General features: G+C 49.3%; 1 protein-coding gene across 5 annotated transcripts in view; it reads right to left on the minus strand.

Moving 5' to 3' along the window:
- Positions 1–26,169, minus strand: part of LOC133357624 (ras-related protein Rap-2c-like) — a 72,004-nt gene that overhangs the window by 11,865 nt on the left and 33,970 nt on the right. For all 5 annotated transcript variants that reach the window (XM_061575674.1, XM_061575671.1, XM_061575672.1 and 2 more), the window contains one exon: positions 22,367–22,733. In XM_061575674.1, the coding sequence (XP_061431658.1) occupies positions 22,446–22,733 (288 nt within the window). In that variant the 3' untranslated portion in view covers positions 22,367–22,445. The remainder of the gene's footprint in view (positions 1–22,366; positions 22,734–26,169) is intronic.

Genomic DNA, 26,169 nt, shown 5'->3' on the forward strand with positions numbered 1-26,169 from the left:
GGCCTAATCTCCGAGTCTTGGATCTTCACTGGTCAGCTTCGTGTCGAACTGCCTCGAGCTCTTTGGGTTCCACCTTTTATAGGGATCGCCTCCGAGGGCTGGGGGCGTGGGCAATAACTGATGCGGACGTCGGTGTGACCCCCCGTGTATGTGAGTGCCGACAGCCCTGTGTTTGTTGTCCGCCGTTTCTCCCGTAATAACCCCTACATCACCCCCCCCTGTACAGCTCGCAGCCGTCCCGGCTGCAACAATCCCTCAACCCCCAAGAATAAAGATTAACACCGTCAATACACGTGTGCCTCGTAACAGTAACAATAACAAGAACAAGCGTAACATCAACCGATGGTTCCCTAAAAAAAAAAAAAAAAACCCCCCACCCGGAACCGCAACACATATACAGAACGGTATAACAGCACATGCAATCAGCATATCGCGATCACACGCGTACATTGAAGCACAATAGCAAGCAAATCTGCAGGCGACCAACACACCATCAATCCCGTCGTAACTTTTCAACCACAACACAGTTATTCCCTCTCATGCAACGACCGCATCGCACACAGCACCTCGCAGCATAATACAGCCCAAAAAAAACATTTTTTTTTTTTCAATTAAGCCCATCGCGCACGGTGACCCACGAGATGGTACAGCACAGGATACCCGACGCTCCCACGTTAATAATTAACTTTACCATCAAGATAACAACTCCACGCAGCAGCGCACACACTCCCTTTGAAACTCAGCAACCACAGCAGACTCTCCGTCCATTCCCAACACACGCACACACTTACATGGACAGCAAGCAACAAGCAGATAGCGTGGTCATCGTTATTACACACACATACAACCATTAAAAAAACATATATACAATGAGCGGGTTCCGCAGCAACGGAACACGCGCGGAAAGCTAATCATAACAACCGGCGCGTTTTGGCGCGAGTCCGTGCAGCGGGCCCGTCACAAGGGGCCGGCTTGGTAGAGTCAGTGGCAGGTGTCGCATCAGCAGGTGCCTGGTCGTCCGGTTTCCCGGACGTGCCAGCGCCGCCCCCCACGGGGGAGGCTGGCAGCCCAGAGGGCTTCAGTCCTGGGGCTCCTGAAGACGGGACAGTCATTAGTGGATCAGAGGCTGGCATCGATCCCGCCCCCCCGGAGTCAGAGGACTCCCCACATGTTCGGCCATTTACGTGGGAGGAAGCGTGCGGAGCAAAAAATGGCTTTAACCGTGAAGGGTGCACAAACCACCGACGCTTCCCCCACTTAATGCGCACACATTGAGGCCGCACAACCTGCACAATTTCAACGGGGCCCCTCCATGGTCGCAACAACTTAGCCGAGGTGGCCAATGGCACCTGAGGGCAGTGCAACCATGCTCGGTCGCCCGGGTGCCATTCGTGCGTGTGAGTCCGGCGCGACCGCAATCTCTCGTTTTGTTTCTGGCGAGAGTCAGAGTTTTGCATGGCCGCCTGCCGTGCCTCCGCCAAGCGAAGGATGTTAAATTTAACATGGTCGGCGATTTTCGACTTAGCATGAGGCGCGGCAATCGTCAGCTGAGTCGCGACAGGCGGGTCAACCTCGCGACCATACATCAAAAAAATGGCGAGAACCCGGTCGCCGCGTGAGGAGCCATCCTGTATGCCGCCAGGACTCCCCCGATCCGTAGATCCCAATCGTTTTGGGACTCAGATACCTGGTGGGATAGCATGGACGTAAGAGTCCTATGCAAGCGTTCCACCATCCCATCCGTTTGTGGATGGTAAGGCGAGGTACGAACTTTCTTTGTACCCAGAAGGCCACATACCTCGTGTAAAAGGGTACTAGTGAAATTCTTTCCCTGATCGGTCAACAACCGTTCCGGAGCGCCTTTGTCGAGGACGTAGCCCTGAACAAAAGCCTCCGCAACGGCCGCTGCGGACTGGTTGGCGAGGGGCCAAGCCATAGGCCATCGCGTGAAATATTCCACGCCAACCAGCAGGTACTTATTACCCCTCGGCGTGGAAGGAAACGGTCCCAAAATATCAAGGGCGACCAGCTCGTTAACCCGGGTGACCGAAATGGACTGGAGCGGTGGACTGGCTCCCTTCGCCGGCGGCTTCCGTTGTGCACACTGGGTACAGGACCGCAGCAGATCGTCCACGTCTCTTGCCATGCCCGGCCAAAAGTAATTAAGCTGGAGCATGGCAAGTGTTTTGAGGGTACCCAGGTGCAGGAGCCGTTCATGAGCAGCCCATACAGCCCTACCCCTCAACGTGGAAGGCACCACCAGCCTGTGACGGCGGATCGTCCCGTCCCAATGCATGAGTAAGCCCTGGCACCACCCCCATGAGTCAACGCCCGACTTCCCTTGACCTGATCCTTCCGCGCGACGTCGTAGCGCCAGCAGGGTCGCATCCTCCATTTGGAGGCGACCCCACTCAGTACTTGACAAGCCAAGTAGGGAATCACTCCCACCCTCCGAAATAGGACCAGCGTCCGAAGGAGTATCAACTGCGGCCGCAAGAACCCGATCCCGGCCGTCACTTGCCGATTTGCAACGGCCCGAACCCAAGAAACAAGTGCAATCCGGGGCGATCGGCAGGCGTGATAGGGCATCGGCGTTGGTGTGGCGAATCCCCTTCCGGTAAGTTGTCTCAAAATCGAAATCCTGCATGATCTCGAGCCATCGGGACAACTGCCCCGATGGCTGGTTAATTCGTAGGGCATACTGCAACGCTGCATGATCTGTACGGACGGTGAAATGCCGGCCGTACAGATATGGCCGGTACTGTTGGATAAAGAACACGATAGCCAACAGTTCGCGGCGGGTGACGCAGTACCGCTGCTCGGCCGGGGACAGTACTCTACTACCATAAGCCACAACGCGCTCCACGCCACCCACAATTTGTGACAGCACGCCTCCAATCCCGGTATTGCTTGCGTCCGTGTCGAGCACGAACGGCATGGAAAAATCGGGGTAGCTTAACGGCGGGGCCCCCACCAGGGCATCCCGAAGAGAGACAAAAGCGGCGTTCTCCACCGGCCCCCAATGAAATTTGACCCCTTTTGACGTCAAGGCATGTAGTGGCTTAGCGATGGAAGCAAAGTCCGCAACAAACCGGCGGTAATATGAAGCAAAGCCGATGAAGCTTCTAACCTCCCCCACCGAGGTGGGAATAGGCCAGGAGCTGACACAACGCGTTTTGGCGGGATCGGTTGAGATACCTGACCGGCCGACGATGTGACCCAAATATTTAACAGATTCGCGCAGCAAATGGCACTTTTGTGGCTTGAATTTCAAATTAGCAGCGCGCATTTTGAGAAAGACGGCCTGAAGCCTATCAAGGTGTTCCTCGAACGTCTTACTGAATACGATAACGTCATCCAGGTAAATCAAACACACCTCCCATTGCAAGCCAGCGAGGACCAATTCCATCAGGCGCTGGAACGTCGCGGGAGCAGAGTGTAATCCCATGGGTAAGCGATTGAATTGGAAGAGGCCGTGCGGCGTTCGGAAAGCTGTTTTGGGCCTGGATTCGTCGTCCAAGGGAAGTTGCCAAAATCCTGAGAGCAAATCCAAAGTGGAAAAGAATCGCGATCCCGCGAGGGCATCCAGCGATTCGTCCATTCGAGGAAGCGGATAAGCATCGGCCACCGAGATCTTATTTAATCGCCGGAAATCAACGCAGAACCTTAGGGACCCGTCGTGCTTTTTGACCAACACTATGGGTGCACCCCAAGGGCTGGTCGAGGGAGAAATGATGTCCGATTTCAACATGTCATCTACAGCCGATTTGACATGATCCTTTTCGGCGGGACTTAACCGAAAAGGATTTTGGCGGATAGGAGCGTTGTCACCGGTGTCAATATGGTGGCGTAGCAATTTGGTACATCCGATATCGTATTTGTGTTTACTGAAGACGTCGGAAAATTCTCGCAATAAGGCGCGTAATCTAGCACGTTGTGCGTCAGACAGGTCAGGTGACTCAGCACACAACGCATCCAGCCAAACCTCGTCAGCGTCTGAGGCTAATCGCGTTTGAGAATCGGTGGCCACCTGGCCAATGATCGGCGTTTCCGCAGGTACCGGAACCGCATGTGCGAACACGGTACCTTGCGAAACCACTGCCGTCCGTGTCCCGACATTGAGGACCGCGATAAACGGGTCCCCATCCCCTTTAACAATAGTCTGGGCCGTCACCAGATCTGGCCCACTCACCCCGGCTCTAGATGGTCCCAAAATAACGCCCCGGTCAGAGACTCCTTTATCGAACGGTCGACGCAAGCGCAGGGGTACCAACATCTGTGCCCCCGGGGGTACACGCACCGTCCGAGCAACAAGCGCCTGTACCGTAGCACAGGCAACACGCACGGCAGGGGTGGCAGGTAGGAACGTCATACGTCGGCCCGATGGAAGCTCGATGCATTGCTGGTCAATCAGAATTTTGATGGGCAATTTGGCCAAAAAGTCTGTCCCCAACAGGCACGGAATAGCCAGCGAGGAGGAGACGAACACCGGGCCAGATAGTTTAATGTCCCCTATCGAAATTTGCGCTCGAATTTGACCGATAATACCCAACGAGCCCCCATTCGCAGCGTAAAACGGTATATCGACAGGGAGCAACGGGCGACTCTGAACGGGCAGGATATTATAAATCAAATCTGAAATGATAGTTGCCGAAGCTCCCGTATCGACCAATAGCCGTACCTCCACCCCGTCAATATGCCCCGCGACAACGGACGACCCCGCTGATGCAGCCACAACTCGGTGAGCCAACTCGGACCATTGGCCCGGTTGGAGCGCCCTCCCCGACATGCCGCGACCCGACGCACCAGCACCCAACCCCCGAGAATTGTGTATCGGACCATGTGATAGGAAAGTGGGTGTGTGTGCAGGCCGAACATGTGGGGTGCCATGACTTGCCCGAGGATGTTGCGAAGGCTTGTGAGGAGGGCCGTCCGCAGCTCCAGGTCTCGCACCGCGCTGTCGAGGAGCCCGGCATCCGGACGCCACGTGGCCCCGGAGGCCACAATTATAGCAGACGACGAGCGTTCCAGAGGACTTGGGCTGGTCTCGGTGGCTTGGAACGTCCCGAGCCGGTCGCTCGGCAGATCGCCATCCTGCAGAACGATCCGCAGCGAAGGCTCCCTCCATTCCAGAAGAGGTTGCCGCCACGGTGTGTCGTGCAGCAGCTTTGTTCGCCTTCCTCCGCTGGGAGATGAGATTGGCGTGAATGTGCCTTGCAGCCCGCAGTGATGACATATCCGCATCGTCCTGCGCTAAGATGGTGAAGTCCAGATCGTCAGCCAGCAGCAAAATTTTCTCGGCCACCATCGCATCGATCCCCTCTTCATCCATACGCGGGAAAGCGTCTTTCGCCAATGACAGCAGGGCCGTGCGATAAGCGAGTGGCGATTCCTTATCACCCTTCTGCCGTTCATAGAAGAGCTGGCGACAATCGGAGGGCGGCCCATAAACGGTGGCCAGCAGCTGCAGCGCCGACTGAATGGTGGAGCGTGCCGACTTGGGTGCAGCAGTGAGGGTGCCCAGGGCGTCGCCGTCCAATAACGCCGGGAGAGCACACAGCGCCTCGTTGTCCGACCAGCCTGCCATCTCTTGGTGGGCCAAGAACCGGCGCTGGAACCCCCCCCCAATCGCCGTCGCTTGCAACAAATACCTGCAGGGCCGGCAGGCGTTGCTGGAATGTCGGCTCCGTCTCCGATCCTCTTGCAGCGTCTCTTGCAGCATCCGTAGCGCGTCCCCGTACTGTATGGTCGGTGCTGGCGTCAGCTGGTGGTGACGTTTCAACCCTTGATAGGCTGCCACCGCGACCCGCCTCCGCCGATGACGTGGCGGCTGCTGGCTGGGCACCGTCTCCCGCGTGACGAGCTGGGACTCCTCCCTCCGCCCCTACTGTCTTCGTGGCGGGATTTTCGAGTCGCCCCGCTGTTGTAAAGGCGGGAGTTTCTGGCGGGCGTTGTCCATCTTCCCGCCGCGTCGCTCCTCCCGGCCCCAGGCGAGTTATTTGTTCCAGCATAGCGGCCGCTGCATACAAGAGCTCCGCCAGCCGCGAGTGAGCCAACGCCAACTCGTCAGTCGACGTCCCGGCCCTCTCCGACGGCCCCGCCGATGTCGGAGCCGGCAGCAGTTGTGCAGGTACGTCGGCGGCGATGTCTTGCACTGCCCCTCCCTCGTCGTCATCCTCTCCTGGGTCTTGGGCACGAGTCTTCCGTCTCGTATCCATGCTTGGCCCACTTCCAACACCAGATGTAGTAAGTTGATGAGGAGACGATGAGGAAGTTGAGACACACTGTTTATTAACTCCGGGACAGATACAATAGTTGAAGGGGTATCGGCCCCTTCACCCGTACTATGGGAAACCCACCCTAGTACTAAGCCCTCTGTCCTGTCCCCCAGTCCTCCTCTACTGGGCTACGGGAGGCTGACTGATCTGGCCCTGGCAAGCACAGATCTCGGCACCAGCTAACCAGCCTTGCCCTGATAAGGGCAGCGGTCTGGAAGCTCTTGGGCCGCGCCACTGGCTTACCCGGCTCGGCCCTTATAAGGACGGCGAGACCGGGGAGTCCCAGGGCCTAATCTCCGAGTCTTGGATCTTCACTGGTCAGCTTCGTGTCGAACTGCCTCGAGCTCTTTGGGTTCCACCTTTTATAGGGATCGCCTCCGAGGGCTGGGGGCGTGGGCAATAACTGATGCGGACGTCGGTGTGACCCCCCGTGTATGTGAGTGCCGACAGCCCTGTGTTTGTTGTCCGCCGTTTCTCCCGTAATAACCCCTACATATTTAATGTGGCGCTGCACTCTGATGTTGTAGGAGTGTTGTTATAACAATTAGTGTTGTTATAACAATTCTATATTTATTTAAAGTTGCGCATTTTGATGTGACGTCACATTTCTCAACCCCCCCCCCCCCCCGCGTCACACATCGTCACAAATGTCTGACCCCCCCCCCCTCTAGGTACGTGACGTCATTTATGGACGGCCCCTTAGGGTCTGGGTTTCTTCAGTTTCCTCCCATAGTTAAAAGTAAAAAAATCACACAAAATCACTGGGAATGGCCAAACATCCCAATGCTGAAACATGCCCTGTAAATTACTCAATTCCCATTACACCAGGGGTCGGGAACCTTTTTGACTGGGAGAGCCATAAAAGCCAAATATTTCTAAATATATTTCATTGAGAGCCATATAGTATTTTTAACGTTTAATAAATTAAATATGTCTTACTTTTAATGCGACTTCTGGTGCTGCGTGGTTTTGCTGATGGCCTTGTAGTCTGGTTCATACGTGGTGAGGTTGAGGTTCGTGCAGGCGTGACCCGTGAAATGTATCTTCAAAACTAATTTCTGTTTACTTTAAAATGACACAGTATTATTAAACAATATCACAAGTATTTTAAAATCAGTTCCAAACTGATTTTTTATTTTTTCATTATTATTATTTTTTTCAACTCAAAATTGTCTGGGAGCCATATGCCGTCACTGGAAGAGCCATATATGGCTCGCGAGCCATAGGTTCCCGACCGCTGCATTACACGGAGTTATTTTAAAACGTTTGCTGACTAACCCAACCGATAATAGGTATCCATTATAATTTATATGAATATATTAACTCACCCCCTCCCCACGCTCTGGTAGTCGCATCTGATTGGCCTCCAAGTGATGACGTCACATTTACCCGCTCTATTTAAGACTGAAACAGGACGACTTTTCCACAATTCTGGCTGACGCCTGATGCAGTTGGTTGTAATTACCAGCAAAACGTCACAGTACTGGAATTGCAGATTTTGTGGGTTTAATCTCAACCACAGCGGTGTACTGAACTAGTAACTAATTTGTCATATTTTGTTTTAGTAATAAACCTTAGTAATTGGCTGTGTCGGGTGGTGGCGGGTTTAACGACACATTTAAATTTATGCAAACTAACCAAAAAAAACCTCCATTATGGACATGGAGTTGCGTCAACCCCCCAACTGTGAACATTTGTCAGGGCCCTGCTGACAAAGTCTTGAAATTCAGTGAGGCTTTCCTGCATTCACAAGCTTGAATAATGATACAAAATTAAAATGACAAAAAATAAATGAGTTGCTGAATGGGATCACACACCATGACAACGTAAAATTAAGGATGAAGGCAAGAGGAGTTATAACTGTATGAGTCCTCTAAGGATATGATCAAATAAAAACAATAATCGATAACCTCACACTGCCAGTACAGCATCATATCGCGCCTAGGGACAGGGCCCTGGAAGATTACATCACGAAGCCACTTCAGTCACAATGCAACATGCCAAGCACTACTTGATGGTGCACTTTGTTTTTAATACAGTGAAGCCTTAATATTCGCGAGGATACGTTCGTGGCGAATGGTACAAATGTGAAAACTTGAAGCGTATAAGGAAAATAGGGGTTTGTGGGGTGTAAACATACATTACGTTTAAACATATAAACTGTACGAATGTTTGTACGAATGAACACATTGCATAGTATTACACTGGTCAACAAAAAAAACATTTTTTTCTGGCCTGGACTTTTGCAGCTGTTTTAGATTATTTTCAGGGTGCTGATTCGAAATCTGATCTCAGATTTGCTCTATCACATCTCATTTTTATATATCGGCATACCCCATTTTCATTGATTTTACCCAAAATTAACTCTGTCACTTAAGATTGCAAGTTGTTGCGAGTCAGTGACTGCTTTAGTATTAAAATACGGTGCTGTATTTTTAGGATAGTGTGTTTATAATATCATTTTATGTAGATATCCACATTTATTTAATATTTTTCTTCTGCAGTTTTTATTGAAAATGCAATATTTGATAGACAAAAACTGATGCCAGATTTGGAATCAGCACCCCAAAATTACCTTAAACCCGTTGGAATACCTTATGCCAGAAAAAGTGTGTTGACCAGTGTTATTCTGTTGATGAACTTGCGTTTAATTATGACGGGCATGAAAGTATTCGAAAGCGAAAATATCAATAAATGTCGACCATACGAGCACGTGATGAAAACAACATTTGTCACGTGGGATACTGTCGCGCTCGTCACTTGTCCACGTCGCGCCCGTTACGTCACGAATTCTTGTCGACTCGTCGACAGCCACAAGCCACGAATATTACAAATAAACACAACCTCGCGAATTTGAAATAGCACCACTGCATTGAGAAGTAAATGTTATTCCTCGCAGTTGAGATTCGCCGACGTGAATTGAAAATGAATAATTATAATAATAAAAACCGGATGGCTTCGAGGTCAATGCTGAGCTGGCACCAATGAGATCATGGATATATTGAAACACGCGTTTAGATTTCTTTGCTGCCTTTGCTGCTATACATTTCCACGAGATAAGCCACTTTGTTGCGCTATCATTTGTGGCCAGGTCGCTTCTGAAAAACAAGTGAATGCTTCAGTGAGCTTAATCAAGTAACATAAAAATAATCGTTTAGCTTAATTTGTTTATATTCTTAGGTTTTTTCGGTAAGGTCACGTAGGTAAAAATAAAAAATAATAGGAATAATAATAGATACAGTACATTGAGCTGTGACGGTCCCACCTGATGACGGAGACTTGTGTTGCCTTCGAAACGTCGTGATTTATTATTTTATTTTTATTTTTATTTATATTATTTCATTATTATTTTTTACCTAAGTGACTTTAGCGAAAAAACCTAAGAGTATGAATCCTTGCAGTCACGAAAGCTTCAAATCTAGAATTTAATTTTTTATTGCGATTTGTTTACCGTTTGCACCCCTAAAGTGGCGTTTGTATTGCTTGTTGTCGTCACGTTCTGACCCTTCCCTACTGGACATCTGTGAATAAAGAGCTTCATAGCTCATCGGATTCCTCCCGTATAAATACATATTCTGATTCTAATTAATCCAATCAGCCCACCTGTGATGAAACCGGGTTCTCAAGTGTCGTGAGTTGAAACTCTCAGCCCAGTAACCAATTACTGCACACTCACAAAAAACCCCATCACGTTAAATATGGCACTTCACGTAATTAGCCTAAATTGCAGCTCTGGAAAAATTCTAATATCATCGGTTTTAGTGCCATGCGAGTATTCATATGCAGAATGGCTGGGAAAGCGCTGCCTACCCTTGACTATTTGGACCCAAAGGTCACTGCCAGGGACCACAACGGTGGCTCTGTTATATCCGCTTCCGTGGGACGTTCTCTCACACAAGGGGTTGCACTGCTGTGTGAGAGATACGAATTCTCATTTCTTATTCAGATATGATGCCGAATTGGATATAACGCAATCAGTGTAATAGGGAACACACTTTTTGACAACGCGGACGTGAATTGGATAACACATTCCTGCGGAGGGAGCTGGTAGGAACGTTGGGTTGCTCGGTCAATGGCCAGGGTCAACGGCGGCGTGGTGTATTCCGCAAATATGCCCGACTGTGAGGGCGGGCACAAGCCGGCGTGAGTAGGTTAAACGTTGAGTTTTATAAGGGCACCACGGGGTGACCAGCCCCTCCCCACCCAGCCCCACCCCTCCTTCCCACCCCCCACCCAGCCCCACCCCTCCCACCCCCACCTTCCCCACCCAGCCCCTCCCCACCCAGCCCCTCGCCACCCTCCCCACCCTCCCCTCCCCACACAGCCCCTCCCTCCCCACCCAGCCCCTCCCTGCACGACGGACGGACACAATAATCCCCTGTGGGCTGGTGTAACCAGGTGGTTCCTACCAGTATAACGCGATTGAGTGAACGGGATGCTTGCTGCTGGATGCTTCTAGATGCTACCCACGCGCCTCAATCTTTGTTCAGCCTGCATGCGCATCTCACGTGTTGTCGCGGACTGCGATTTACCCTATATTGTAATTTATTATATGGCGATTTTCCCATAATGCGGTGTCCTTCAGGAACGAAACTACCGCGTTATAGGTGAACAGACTGCACTGTCTATACTACTCACTACAATGAGAAGCTGGCTTCATCGTTGCGTGGCTTAAACCAGGATTCAAACTCACAATCTCAGCAGTGCCGATTGAAGCGTCCTGGCAGGACCATAATGAGCTTGCAAGAAGATATTGACAGTTACGTGGAGCGGAGAGTTCTGCTTCAATTTGCACGGACTGTGTGGCAAAAAAAAATCTCAGATTATAAGGAGCCGGTTAGACAATCCGTGTTGTGCCACACGTACATTTTTGTTTAAATGACAATACGAAGTGTGTGTCTTGTATGAATCTGGCATGGTTGCAGAGTGAAGATTTCGCCTCCAAACGGGCATTAAGCATTGCTTATTTAATTACAGCTCCTATTTTTTCCCCCTCAGCAGCCCAGCCAGTCTGTGGCCAGGATTTGATGTTATCTGGATACAGTGCAACCCCAAGCAACACTTACCGCCTTGACATGTTACATAAAGTTTTAAGGACTCCATTCTTAAGACTCGATAATGGCTCAGATCCTTCGAGAAGTAACCCACGAGAAACACGTGCGTTCAAAATTAAATTTACGGAAACTGATATTGTGACAATTGTCATTTGGGGAAAATGTAGAGGGTGCTTCATAAAATTTTAACACATATGGGCCTATCGTTTTTAATGGAAAAAAGAACAGATAATACACTGTTACATAACAAATGTATGTTTATAGCTTCATTGTCAACACATACATGGCATCTTCTCCAGGTGCTCTCCAGAGCCCGGAGGCTCATTTCTTGTGGTGTTGTTGCAAATTCAGAAGTGTTCACATTAAGCACATTTTTTTAAGAGCCCTGTATATCTTGGCAACCCCCTACTTTTAACCAAGATCACATTGAAACTCACCGAGATCCCACACACTTGTGAACCCTGTATAATACAGGCATACCTCCGACAGCGCCCGGAATGCGCTGTACGAAACAGCGCTATAGGAAGTCACTTTAACACAGTTCCAATGGAGATACGTTTTCGACCGCGAAAATTGTTTTGGGCTCTGAACGGATATGAGGGCATCATTGTGGTATTGCTAATACAGTTAATAATGATACTGTACACATACATTTATTCACAAATTTGATAAATAAAAGTGTTGACTCTTAATGATGACATTTAAAAAATATACAAAAAGTGATGTAGTTTCCAGTGGATTCGTTCGGAGCTTGCGTAAAAGAAACCACCGTCTGCCGTAAAGACGCGTTCTGCTGGAAGCTACACTAGCCAATGAGATTACTCGATCCACGGACAGCTTGCCAATGAGTCGCTGCCGTGATTAACCCTCGATGAAACGCTAATTAATCTACTGTGGCTGCTGGATCGACTGAGCTGAATCTATACAATAGACACCTCAATCCAGGTTCCACAACACCATACATGGGCAGAGACATGCCCCTTACGGGCAATTCCAATACCTACTTTTTTACATATATAAGGGAGGGCTTCATCTGTATAGGAATTTCCCTCCAGGACAAAGAGCGTTAGAAGGAAATGGCGTTATCGGAGGCGGTGCTACAGTTGGTATGCATTTAATGAAAACCTGGATGGGTGGCTCAAAAACAGCCATTCATGGGCTACAGACTCGGCATCCCACATTCGTGTCAACAGAACCCGTTTCCAGTCCAAATTTGATTCATACGCATACCTGTCAACCCATACGGGTTGCCCGTATTCTTGTACAGGGAAATTGAGTTTTCGGGTCCATACAACGTACAGCAATAATACGGGCACATTTTGTGTCTATTTGTTGGGATTTTGAAGGATGAACGTTGAGATTTATAAGGACACGGGGTGACCAATAAGGTCCGAATTGGTCTGTAATAAGGTAGGCAGCTGATAAGGGGTTGACAGATATGCGCACGTGTTTATTTATACGACTACTACACTTCATTCCCACCATGGCAATGTTCTGTTAGCGAGTAGCACCTATGAAGGTCGGCACGGCACGGCACACGAGGGGGTGGGTGGCCAACACCCCCTCGGCTGCCTTTGTCTCCCCAGTGGCGATGTTTACCGCACACCGCACCAGATGCTCATTTGAGGCGGAGTCGAACTAACACAATACAAACTACACAGTAATACAGCGCACCACGGAATACACAGCGACTACTTTTTGCTGTACAGTGATCCCTCGTTTATCGCGGTTAATGGGGACCGGAACCCTTCACGATAGGTGAAAATTCGCGAAGTAGGATTGGCCCCCTAGGAATTTCCGTATATATGTGTGTGGGTACCAGAATGTTTAAAATATGTATATTTATACTTTATATATATATTACTTAAATCTATTTAATTATAAAACCTTAATATTATACATTCACTCTCTCTCTCATACGATACGTATTATGGTGTTCTACATTCACCAATGACAGTAGTATCTTGAGACTTGACTCCAGTAATGACGACGACGATGACAATGACGACGATGACAGACCTGTGCAGTTCGATGAATGTGATGATGAATGATGATGATGATGATGGTGTTACTGCACAGGTATAATGAGGCCTTTAAATCAGTTCGAAAAATCCGCGATGCACTGAGGCCGCGAAACTTGAACCGCGAAGTGGCGAGGGATTACTGTATATCGTAAAATCCACACGCACTGGACACGTACACATGTAACACATACACACGGGGCTTTTATTACATGGAATGGCATTAGGTTAGCAGCAGAGCTGGACTCTTCAAGGGGTACTACCGCTGCATTAGTCCGGCTAGCCGAGGTTTGTCTGTCCTCCCTTGTGGCAATGCGAGTGGGAACGCGCCACTCCCCTACCGCGAGAACCGAGAGGTGTCACCTGAAGGGATCTCAACAGTAGTTCTGGGATATCTATTTCCGTAGCACCATTCTCTGCCGACAAGAGGGGCCTCTCGCTGGTTGCAATACTCCTCCTGTTAGATATCTCAACGGACACAATGTCGATCAGTGAAAATTGTGGAAAACAAAACTTAATTTGGTCTAACACGTAGGCTTTCGCGACCAATATTATTCATAATCAAAGTTTTTGGGTTAAATGATGACGTCACCCTGCTGCTGCTCTATTTAAGACCGGGAGCAAGAGCAGAGCCTCACCATTCTGGCGAATTGCCCGATGATGCTGGATGCAATTACCAGCGAAACGTCGTACTAAAAAATTATAAATGTTGTGGCTTCACTCTTCAACACACCGGTGGGCTAAAGTAGTGAACTGTTTGTCTTTTGTCAACGTGACACTTTTTTTACCGATTTGCCGTGTCGGGTGGTGGAAGGTTACGACACATTTATAAATAACGCGATCTAACCCAAAAACGTTATGAATAACAAAACTTAATGCCAAAAAAAAAACACAGTACATACACGCGTTTGCGTGAAAACACGCAGTTGCTTGAAACATCCCGCTACTTACTACAAGTTCGCCGAAGATGAAGACGTTTAGAATAACTGGCAACTCTTGCAGTGGGGAGTTTGTGCGCGCGTACATCTCAACCTCTCTAATCGGGCCACATCGTTTCCGTTCGTCGGAGCGTTGAAGGCCGCAGACGGAAATGCCCCTTTTATCAAAAACTCTCAGCAGCCAAATACAGTTTTGGGTTTTTTTTTCTCTCTCTCTCTCAGCCACCCACAGAGTGGCAGCAATGGCAACTCGGCTGTGGGATGCACGGGCAGCAGAAGAAGTGTTGTTTGTTGTTGTTGACCGAGCGTCCGATGATGACCTAAGCCCCGCAACTTCATTCTTTTTAAAAACGGAGATAAATTAACAAGTCGACCAAGTCACTCGGTCCGTATCGAACTTGGGTAGTCGTTGAAATGTTCTAGAAACGCTAAAGCAAGGATTGTATGCCCAGGCTGATTCATTTGAAAACAGCGCACACACACACACTGCACTGTATCTGTTTGAGGAAATAAATGCAATATTTTTCCATAAGAGAGGTTTTTGTGGAATAGATCACGTAAATATAAATGTGTCGTGAAACCCGCCACCACCTGACACAGCCAATGAGTAAGGTTTGTCAAGTAAACAAAACGTACCAATTCGTTACTAGTCCAGCCCACCGGTGTGTTGGAGAATTACAACAGAAACATTTACAATATTTTTCCATTCGTACCTTTCAGTGCCTGACCAAATCGCCAGCCCGCGCTAACTAAGCAGGGTTTAACACCTGGGTGTAATGCTCGGATGGGTGACCACCACGTTTGTACGGTAGATGCAGTTAAGCACTGTGGGGCAGTGCAGTATATAACCCCACTTAACTCTCTCTCTCTGTACCCCCCCCCCCACCAATCTTCTCCAACTCGGACTGGCCAGAGCTGGTGAAGTATGGTGAAATCACCCTCACTGCCTGCACGGTGTAGCGGATTGTAATACGTGTACTCGCGCACGTGGTAGGTGGGAGAAAGCAAATATCGTGCAGTCAAAAGTCGATCAGTTTCCCGGCTCACACATGCGAGGGGGGGGGGGGAGGTGACCCCGTTTTTGCTGGTAGCTGCGATCTCGTGGTAGGAAATTGTACGTTCCCATGGTGGCAGGCGAGGTCGTCCGTAAAATGACCACTGTTGACATCCCACTAAACGATATTCATTTCTTCTGACGGGAGGCAATTTGTACCACGCCGTGTTTCACGTGCCACCCTGCAACATTCACGGTGATCCATTTAGAGATACGGCATGCTTTTACTGGTAGGAACCTCCTGGTTACACCAGTCTACAGGGGATTATTGTGTCCGTCCGTCGTGCATCCAAAAATGGGAAGGGTGAGGCTGGGTGGGGAGGGGAGGGTGGGGAGGGGCTGGGTGGGGAGGGTGGGGCTGGGTGGGAAGGGTGGGGAAGGGCTGGGTGGGGAGGGTGGGGAGGGGCTGGGTAGGGAGGGTGGGGCTGGGTGCGGGGTGGGAGGGGTGGGGCTGGGTGGGGAGGGGCTGGTCATCCCGTGATGCCCTTATAAAACTCAACGTTTAACCTACTCACGCCGGCTTGTGCCCGCCCTTACAGTCGGCCATATTTGCGGAATACACCACGCCGCCGTTGACCCTGGCCATTGATCGAGCAACCCAACGTTCCTACCAGCTCCCTCCGCAGGAATGTGTTATAGTGACTCACTTACAGTAACCGGTCGTGTGCATTGTGTTCAACCAGTTGAGTGAACATTGTGCGAGCGATGGCTATGTTGAGCCCAGGTGTGTCAGGAGAGTGTTGCCCAGGAGTGTTCTGAGATTGGTGGGAGTTTTGTAGAGGTTTTGAATGAAAACGGTGGTTGTATCTCGTTTCTCCCGATTCTTTCCGTGAGTTATCTATAAATGGATCACGGGCATTGCTGGGTTCATCTGATTTGACCAAGCCCGACTTGGCTTCACATTTGGCAAAAAACTTCCATCCATATTTACACACGTGGCTGTTTATTATGGAACTTAGTTATCGAAACAGGAGGGGGATTTCTCCACAACTCCGGCTCTCGCCTGATGATGCTGGTTGTAATTACTGGCGAAACAACATGGTACTCGAATTGTAAAAGGTCGTGGGTTTACTCTCCAACACACCGGTGTGCTGTACGAGTAACAAACTGGCACGTTTTGTTTACGTGACAAACCTTACTAATCGGCTGTGTTGGTTTTAACGACACACTTATATATACGCATTCTAACCCAAAAACATCGATTATGAAAAGTTAGTTACTTTTTGACTCTTGCTGCTTAGCTAAAGAATCGATTCCTTCAGTATAGTTGTTTCTTAAAACTAACAATCTGCTGCCTTTAAAAAAAGCTACATTATTAGCCCTCTGATATACTGTATATGCAGTCTCTTTTCCTATAACAATAGTGACAAGACTAGAGTCCCTGAACAGGTCTTTTGTCCAACGGAATGACGGATTGGTCACTGATAGGGGTGTCTTTGTATACAATAGACGGACGGACAAAACCGGTCCTCTGATCGTTTTTTTTTAGACAATAGATCGACCTAGGGGAGGGCCCCAGGGACAGCTACAGATCATTTGTTAACTGGTGGTGGCCACGAGCAGGAATTGGAACTCAAGACCACCGGGGTTTGTAGCGCTACGCCGCTGGCTCCACACAATTAAACAACTTTCAGCGTTGTTTTCTTTTTCCCAAACTCACAATTTCTATTTGCTCCAACGCAGTACTTTATTTCAATTGCTCTCTTGCTTTGGTCACGTCGGTGACCCGGGTCACTCTTGCGCTAACCGCTACACTACCGTGGGGGAGCGGTAGTGCTGCGGTTAGCGCTACGCTGCGCTACGAACCCAGCAAGCCAAGTTCGAATCCTGCTCATGGCCAATATCAGCGACGATTATCTGAAACGGTCCTGAGCCTCCCCTAGGTCGACTCGGCCTCAAATGAGTAGCTGGTGCGGTGTGTAAAATCGCCACTGGGGGGACAAAGATGGCCGGGCGTGGTGTTGGCCACCCACCGCCTCGTGTGCCGTTCCAGCCTTCATAGGTGCTCGCTAACAGCACTTGCCCCAACAGTCTGTTAAGGCTACACGGGGAATCTTTGTCTTGTCTTGCTCATGAGACTATCCTGGTCTCTTGAGTCCTCACTCTGCTTAAACTGAAAAGAACTTGAACTTGTAGAATACCTACACGTTTCAACCGTCCACAAGGTACTGGATAACGCACTGCATTGAGACCTGGGTGGGCTATATTTTGAATGGCAGTGGAGGAATGAAGGTGTTGGATGAATGGCGAGCGGTGAGAATTGGTCTCCTTTGTGGCTCGGGCCAGTTTGAACCAGGATATTCCCCTAAAAGCTTGCAAAATAAATAAATATAATAGGACGTTTTTTTTAAAAAAAATGAAAAACACACACACACTGTGCGTACGTAACTTAAATTGGTATTGACTGAAAAGCCAAACAGAAATCGTTCGTGCGTTGAGCGCCACGATGTTCGCTGTTCGTGTCCTGTGAAGTTTTCGTTTCCACAGGCGCCCGCGGACGTGTGGCAAATGTAAAATGTTACGACACCGCACACACACACACGCCACCACCACCACCATTCGCTCGGTTGGAATTTTGGTGCAACGATGCCTTGGGTCCACTTAGCGAGCAGAAACCTTTTTTTATTACAGGTTTGCAGGTCTGCGATTTAAGCACACAGAGTCACTGGCTAGAGTAAGCAATGTGGCTTTTACTCCACCCGAGTTGATAATGGGAACATTACCCTTTATTGAATTTTTATTTTATTTTGCTCACGAATTTACTCTCCTGACCACGGTTTCTTGTAAAGAATAGTTCGTGTTGCTTGTGTGCGGTTGCGTTTGCGACGCGCGCATGCTTGTGCGCGTGGACGATGTGTGCGCACGCGTGCGTGCGTGCGTGCGTGCGCACATTTCCGAGAAGCGCGTAAATTATTAATCGTGAAAGGAAGTGTGCTTTGTGGCTCAGCAATTAGCAAAAGCAAAATATCATCACCAAAAAATGCCTTTACTTTGTTGAAGACCTGCTTGGGTCTCCCTCTGGGATGTCGATAAATACTCATGAAGCCCCAAGTGTTTGTTTTTGCTAAGGGCCCTGCCCCCTTATTATTTTGTCACGCAAACAAGGAAGTTCCATGCCCCCTGATGTAAGAATTCCTTCTCTTCTACCGAGCTGTTATCACGAGGAGAGACTGTAATTGACTGTTCGCAATGGATTTTGGGGGAGGGGGGCATCAGGCCGACATCCTGCAAATGATAAATAAATAAAATACAACTGAAAGATAATTCCATGAAAAAAGGTTAGCAAATGCCTATCAAAGTGGCCAACGTAGCACACTCATGAAGGGAGTGGTGTGTGGGCAGCAGTGTGCACGCCTGGCTAATTTCAGACTGCGTGTCAGTCATCCGATATGTTTGTAAACTTTCAACCTCAAAGCCAGGTTACGCTGAATTAAGTGAAATGGATTTTTGTGCAGTTTCTGGTGACTGGACAACATCAAACTCATTGCAGGTGGACCAGAAGGTTTATATAAATGCCCATATTAGACCCTTGACCTAGGGGCGAGATCGAATCAAGGTTACAGACAGCCTTATTTAAAGTGGGTTTTTCAAGTGTACTTAACTGATGGTCTCAGCCTGGCCACCAATGACAATACAATTCAAAACAAAGCATGATATAACATATATTTTTTTATTCGTTCAGTAAATCTCAAGCTCTGTTGACTGCCACGTGGAGAACATTTCTATTAGAAGGGCATTTTCAGAAGGTGCAAGGTAGTCCCATTCAAGTGACTTCAAAACATAATTCTGTGAATTAGAACTTTCATGGCGATTGTTTGACACGAGGTTGTGTACCGCAAGCTGTGACAGTTTTTAATGTGAATCACTTTACCTTCGCTTCATACGAACGCGCGTTTCCCAATTGATAAATAACTGGAAAATAAACCCCTCGCAAAATTAAATCCAACAACTGATTATTATTATTATTATATTTTTTGACATTGTGACTAATGCAGTGGGCACCAGTGGCTGCGTGCGTGTCATATGAACCCCGGTGCATACAACATAGGATTGTGCCGTGGTGTAATGGTTATTATGACACTCAACTTGCAATTCAGAGGCCATTGGTTCGGTCTCCCGGCTTGGCGGTTCAAACAATGCTGGAAAGTTTCTTAATTCCCTTGCCTCGGCCCGCCCGGCATCATAAACGGGATGCAACAGCAGAGTCCGTCACCTTTTTCCACGATGTCTGCAGAACCAGTGTGGAAGAGGAGGCCAAAATAGGCCCTAAGGGGGCACCTACTGGAGATCTCCTTCTCTTAGAGGGCCCTTCTGCCAACAGTGGCTTGAGCAAGAAACTGCAGGGCTGACCCTTCACCTCTGTACGGTGCGAAAGAAGTTCAATGTACGCACACACAACGTGGATTTCAATTGAAAAGAAACACCATCCATTTTTTGCACGAGTATTGACGTGTCGTCGCGCCCCCCTGCATTCGCCGTGCTCTCGCCACGCACGTGCGGGGAATGTGGCGCCGGCCACAGTGCCGTGTGAGTGGCGAGGGACGACGGGAGGTATTGATTTGCCTCTAGGGCTGCGTTCGGTGAGAAAGAAACCCACTTTTCAGTTTGCCTGCTCGCATCCCTGGACACCGTCAAAATGGGTTTATGTCTCAGGCAGCTTTATTGTTTTTTTTCCTCTCTCCTCTCTCTCCTCTCTCCCCTGCTGCCCGCAACCCATAAAGTCTTGGTGGCAGGAAGCAAAGGGAGAATGGACAAAAGAGGCTGGGTCGGAAAAATAAACGCACTTCCATATCAGTTGAGAGCCAGGCGCATTAAGCCAAGGCATTCACAGTCCACACACTCATCGCTCTATGGTCCTGATACATTTCCACCTCGTAGGCACCAAAATAATGTTTGTTTAAAATGTGTAACCATTGTGCCTGGTTATTGCCAACGGCTATGCAAATGTGGAATTTCAACAATGGTCTTCCTGGCAAAGCTTTCGTGACTGCAGGAATTCATATTCTTTGGGGTCTTTCGGTAAAGTTACGTAGATAGGTTCAAAGAAAATAACAAAAATAACAAAAACGTATTCATGTTATTTTCTTTGAACCGATCTACGTGACTTTACCGAAAGACCCCAAAAAAATGGTCTTCCTATAGAGAGCCTAACTGTCCCCCACCATGGCAATGTGTAATTTCCTCCACTAGCTAAAAGCTGCCAACAGAGATGAGTGCCGCTCCACTTTTTTTTTCTTTAAGTGAAAGCTGCCACAGAATCTAAATTCAGAAGCTCCCAGCATGCAAAGCAACGGCACGCGCGATACAGCCGCGAGTGCCCTCTTCAATCCGTGCTTATTAACTCCGTGAGCACCGCGGGACTACTTGCCTTACACCTTTCGCAAGGCGCGACGTAGCGAAATACGTCACGCGGATCACGATTTACCCCACCATGCAAATGCCTGCCAAAAAAAACCCAAAACAAATCCGGAACTCAAATGGGGTGAGCGCTGATCGTGATCGACATGCACGGCGACAACAGCACAACTACCGCCCCCCCACGTCCCCCCCCCCAACTGAAAAAGGCCGCGAACCTGAACGTTGCTCCTACGTTAGTAAGGGCCGTGTTCCCAGCCACCTTTCCCTGCCCCGAGGGCATCCGGCTGGCCTCAGGGGCTTGTCGTTCGTGGAACATCTGTAACTCCCATTCCCCGTCGTCGCTCGCACTCTGTACCAGGCTCTTGTTTACTGCTTTTGTGTTTAGTTTGTTCTGCTTCCACCGCACCTCGAACATACTGCTATATACTACACTATACACTACAGACTATACACCACGCTGCTACACACTACAACATTATACTGGTAGGAATCTCCTGGTTACACCAGCTCACCGGAGATTATTGTGTCCGTCGTGCAGGGAGAGGTGGGGAGGGGAGGGTGGGGAGGGGTTGGGTGGGGAGGGTGGGGAGGGGCTGGGTGGGGAGGGGCTGGGTGGGGAGGGTGGGGAGGGGCTGGGTGGGGAGGGGCTGGTCACCCCGTGATGCCCTTATAAAACTCAACGTTTAACCTACTCACGCCGGCTTGTGCCCGCCCTCACAGTCGGGCATATTTGCGGAATACACCACGCCGCCGTTGACCCTGGCCATTGACCGAGCAACCCAACGTTCCTACCAACTCCCTCCACAGGAATGTGTTACTAAATAAAATAAAAAAAATTTAGAACTGCTTTTGTGTTTAGTTTGTTGTCCTTCCCCTGCACCTCCGATGAGCATGGTTGGCTACATATGGTGCGAAAGAAGTTCAACATACGTACGTACATAACATCCGTGGTGATTGTTTTGAACTCGTCCTGCATACAACCCCCCATCCACTCCACCAACCCACACTGAGGAACTTGAGCAGCATGTTGAAATATAGTCATACAAAATATAACCATAAAACATACTTATGTGTGCGAGTCTATGGGTGTCTGTATGGATGTACGTTGAAGTTCAATTGCCCCGTACGTAGCCAACCATGCTAATCGGAGGTGCTTGGGGAAGGACAACAAACTAAACACAAAAAGGAGTTCTAAAGAAATGAGTTTTCAATCTACAGGGTGGCCCAGGTGTCTTGTGACACCCACTTAATTCTATAAAACATTTAAAATGTGGGGCCACAAGACAGCTGGAGCACCCTGTATATTTAAAAGTGTATTGCTACAATGCGTGCGAAAGAAGTTCAACATACCTCCATACAAAAAACTATAAACTACTTTTATTTTACCAGGTAAGGCCCACTGAGCTACATAGCTCTTTGTCAGAAGCGACTTGGCCACAAATGATAGCTCAACAAATTGGCTTATCATGTAAACATTTATCGCAGCTAAATACTCTGAACGCGACCACGGCGGAGAACATCAGGTTCAGGATTGATCCCACGAACCTCCTGCATACCAGGCGAGGGATTTAACATCTCGCCACCGTGACGCTCCGTAAAAAAAAAAAAAAAAAATCGGTGAGAAAAAAAAACAAGAACAGAAAAAAAGTCCGCCACCACCAACCTGCAGGTGTGTGTGAGCGCACGCACGCACGCGCCCTCCCCGCGCGTGCGTGCGCCCGCTCGCGCCCCGGCGCGTGCCGCTACTGCAGCGAGCACTGCGCGCAGCGCGCCCGCGACTCGGACTCGCCGACGCAGCTCATCTCGCGCACCACCTCGGCGAACAGCTCGTCCACGCCCTGCCGCGTCTTGGCCGACGCCTCGAGGAAGGGGCAGCCCCACTCGCGCGCCAGCGCGCGCCCGTCCGCCTCGGCCACCTCTCGCTCGCCGCCGGGGCCCGCCAGGTCCGCCTTGTTGCCCACGAGCACCAGCGGCACGCGCTGCTGCGACCGTTTGACGCGGCCGATCTGCTCGCGCAGGCCTCGTACGTCCTGCGGCGGCGGTGGTGGGGGGGAGAGACGGGAGGGGGGGGCATCGTCCAGTGTGATTGGAAATGTTGCGCTCGCGATGAGCTGTGGATGTTATTGACCCTTTCCACACTGAAGGTGGAGACTCGGTTTGCGACGGCGTACGCGTACGTACGGGAATCGGAAAATCCGAAAATTATTTTATATCAGTACAGGTCGGAAGACGTACCGAGGCTCCCGCAAGATCATGCGGAAGGGCGCGTGATTGTAAATGTTCCACTTCGCGTTGAACTGGGGATGTTATTAACCCTTAAAAAATAACTTTTTTTATTTTGTTCCGATGACGTACGTGTACGTATGGAATCAGAAGAAAAGCTAAAATATAATAAAGGGAACCGATCGGTTACTAATTGTTAGGCCAGTTAACCCTTTCCCATTCTGATAAGAAAAAACTGAAATAAAATAACTTTATCAATACCGAGACTCCCACAAGGAGATGCGGGAGGGAGTGCGGTCGTGTCGCTACAGTTCTCCGTGGTGATTGCAATGTCTTTTAAAAGCAACGGCGCTACGACGCCTGTCTAAATAAAATGAACGCCGAGCCGCTTGCACGTTCCGGGATCCAGCGGTGAACAGGACCAGACCCTGCAACTTGCAGACGTTTCCTCGTGGGGGAAAGGGTGAACATGGGAACTGCCCATCGAGGCCTCGGGATACCTGCGGGAATCACGCGTGTGAGGTCCTCGCCGTAGCGAATGCGGAATTTCCACCACTGGCTTAAGAGCGACCAACGAGGATGACCACTGCCCCACAGCTCAATGAACGTGGAGCATTACCATCAACGAACGCTGCTGTGTGCATAGCAATTTCCCAAAATATTCGCCCGTTACACAATAGCCGTCGCCATCGAGCACGTAACGTGGTGCGTCTGCACCGGTGGCCCACGTGCTGGGGCACATTGCACAACCCCCCCCCCCCCCCCCCACATTGAATTCCTTGCACCAGGGGCCCATGCCAACCACACTCCAGCACCAGAGGACTTGCAATGATGGTGGATTGACCATGGCCGATGATGATGAATGGTGATCAAGGTATATTCCAATGCGAGCAAAGCCGACGGGAATAGTGCAGAGTGGTTTTGCATTGCAAGGGCATTAAAGTGATGGATTGCTATTACATATTGTGGCGGTGATAATGGTGGTTATCGCAGTGGAGGGAGTGCTGATGGTGCTTGCAGTGGCGATAATTGTCGTGGCGGCAGCGATGATGATCGTGGTGGTGGTGGTGGCGTGATTTAAAGTGATGGTGAATATGATGATGACGGCAAGCGTTGACAATTGCGGTTGTTTACGTGGTCCTGACCATGATATTGTGGACAACATTTATTATTAATGCGACTTCAAAAATGATAGATTGATAAAAAAAAAGAGATGATAAAGCAAGCGATGAATAACGAAAGGCAATGGGGGGTTACATATTCGCCGACAAATTATAACGAACAACACGACCACAAAACGCAGTCACGCAGGGCGGACGAGACATTTTGATCGCACAAACTAGCGGCCACTTTTACTTTTTGCCGAGCGAGCGCGGCACACGCCGTCCCCGGGCTCTTGAAAAATTGCTCGCAGGAGCCACACAACCACCAATCCGCCCCCCCACCACCGGCTCATCGCAGCCCACACGGCTCGCACGAATATCAAATTCACACATTTAAGCCACCCACTCGGTTCGCCCACACAAAGGAGGGCGGGAAATGGGGGGGGGGCGTCGGGGGGGGGGGGGGTCAATGCGCTCGCCGCATCGTCATCATCGTCGTCTGCCGCTCGAGTAAAAAAAAAATATTATCATGCGGACCCCAACGCCCGTTGACCACGGGGCATCCAAAATTTGAATGCGCAGCGGCGAGTTGGGGTTTCATTTTCAAAATAGTCGTGTTGCTTATTTCAAAGCTTTTTTTTTACATAGGCGAAAATGATACATTGTCAGCACAATGGGGCTACCAGCTAAAGTGCTCCCACTGCACGAAAATGTGCTCGGCCCCCCAATGCCCGCCCGCCCGCACGAAGGAACACAGGGCGAACAGGCTCAGGTTTAAACGATGGTAGGTGCCGCTGAGATGCGGTGTTGCAGATGAATGGTAAGGAGTAAGCTGGCATATGAATAAAGAGGAAGAATGAAGATGTGGCTTGTGTGGGGGAAGAAATGTGGCTTGTGTGGGGCATATCCTAAGAAGGTTACAGATGGAGATATCACAAAGATGATCCTACAATGGAAAATGTTAGGGAAGAGGGTCGTGGAATAAGAATATGGATGATTTGGGCAGAGAATGCAAGCTGCTGGTCAGGACTCTTTTAGAGACCACGAAGATCATGAAAGATGAAAAGCATCTATCATGGACATCGACCCTCAATTATGAAAAAGACACTTGAGTTTCACGATGACAAATTAGCATTTTTTTTTTAAAGAGACACACGGGCAAAGCAGAAGTGCGAACGCACAGCTGCGTGAATTCCCCGGTGAGATTAATAAACACATCCAAAATCGGGCAGCTTTATTCTTAAAACATTGCCAAGAACCGGCGGTGCGTTGGGGGTGAAAGCAAATTTTTTTTTTTATTGTCTCGTTTTCCACACGATAAATAAATCAGAAAAACAGAATAACCAAGCGGGGCAGACAGGACTGAGTGGGAATCTTGACCTCTGCACAATGCCAATGTCTCCTACGCTATCCATAGCGTGTGATAGTTTCTCATTTTTCCATGTGTTTCACTAAGGAAGCAAATGCTTTTCCATTAACAGCACCCGGGGTCATATCCTCTTATCGTTACTGATGAAGACAGCACCCACACCACCACTGGCTCCCTATGGCACCAAGATGAAACTTTTCCACAATAACTATTTTTTAAAATTTTACCAGGTAAGGCCCACTGAGCTATAATAGCTCTTTCTCAGAAGAGACCTGGCCACAAATGATAGCTCAAAAAAGTGGCTCATGAATGTGGAAATAAATATCAGTCAAATACTCTAAATGCATGTTTCTAACTCCAAATATAGAGGAGGCATCAGGGTCAGGATCGAACCCACGACCTTCTCCATCTCGCCACCACGGCACCTCAAGCTGCCCAGTCTAAATAAACATTCTGATTCTGAGTATTGTCCCCCTGTATGCTTGGGTATGTTCTGGGCACACACCGGTTACCCACCCATCGGCCAAAACACACAAACATGGAAATTGCCAAACATCCAGAAACGCAGGACCCTATTGAAAAGGTCTCTCCATGCCGTGCCAGCCATTGTGGTTGTATGACCGTACTTCACCACACACTGGCCAGTGTGGAGAGGCAACAGGGTGGGAGATTCAAGAGAGGTTTGACTTTCCACCGATGTTCGCCATGGCTGGCAATGTAACCCAGGCTGGCGGGTTCAGTGGTGCAGAGCCCTAACCACGGCACCACCGC

This window comes from Lethenteron reissneri, chromosome 58, assembly GCF_015708825.2.
Source record: "Lethenteron reissneri isolate LAM-NWPU_2019-01 chromosome 58, ASM1570882v1, whole genome shotgun sequence".
Lineage (NCBI taxonomy): Eukaryota > Metazoa > Chordata > Hyperoartia > Petromyzontiformes > Petromyzontidae > Lethenteron > Lethenteron reissneri.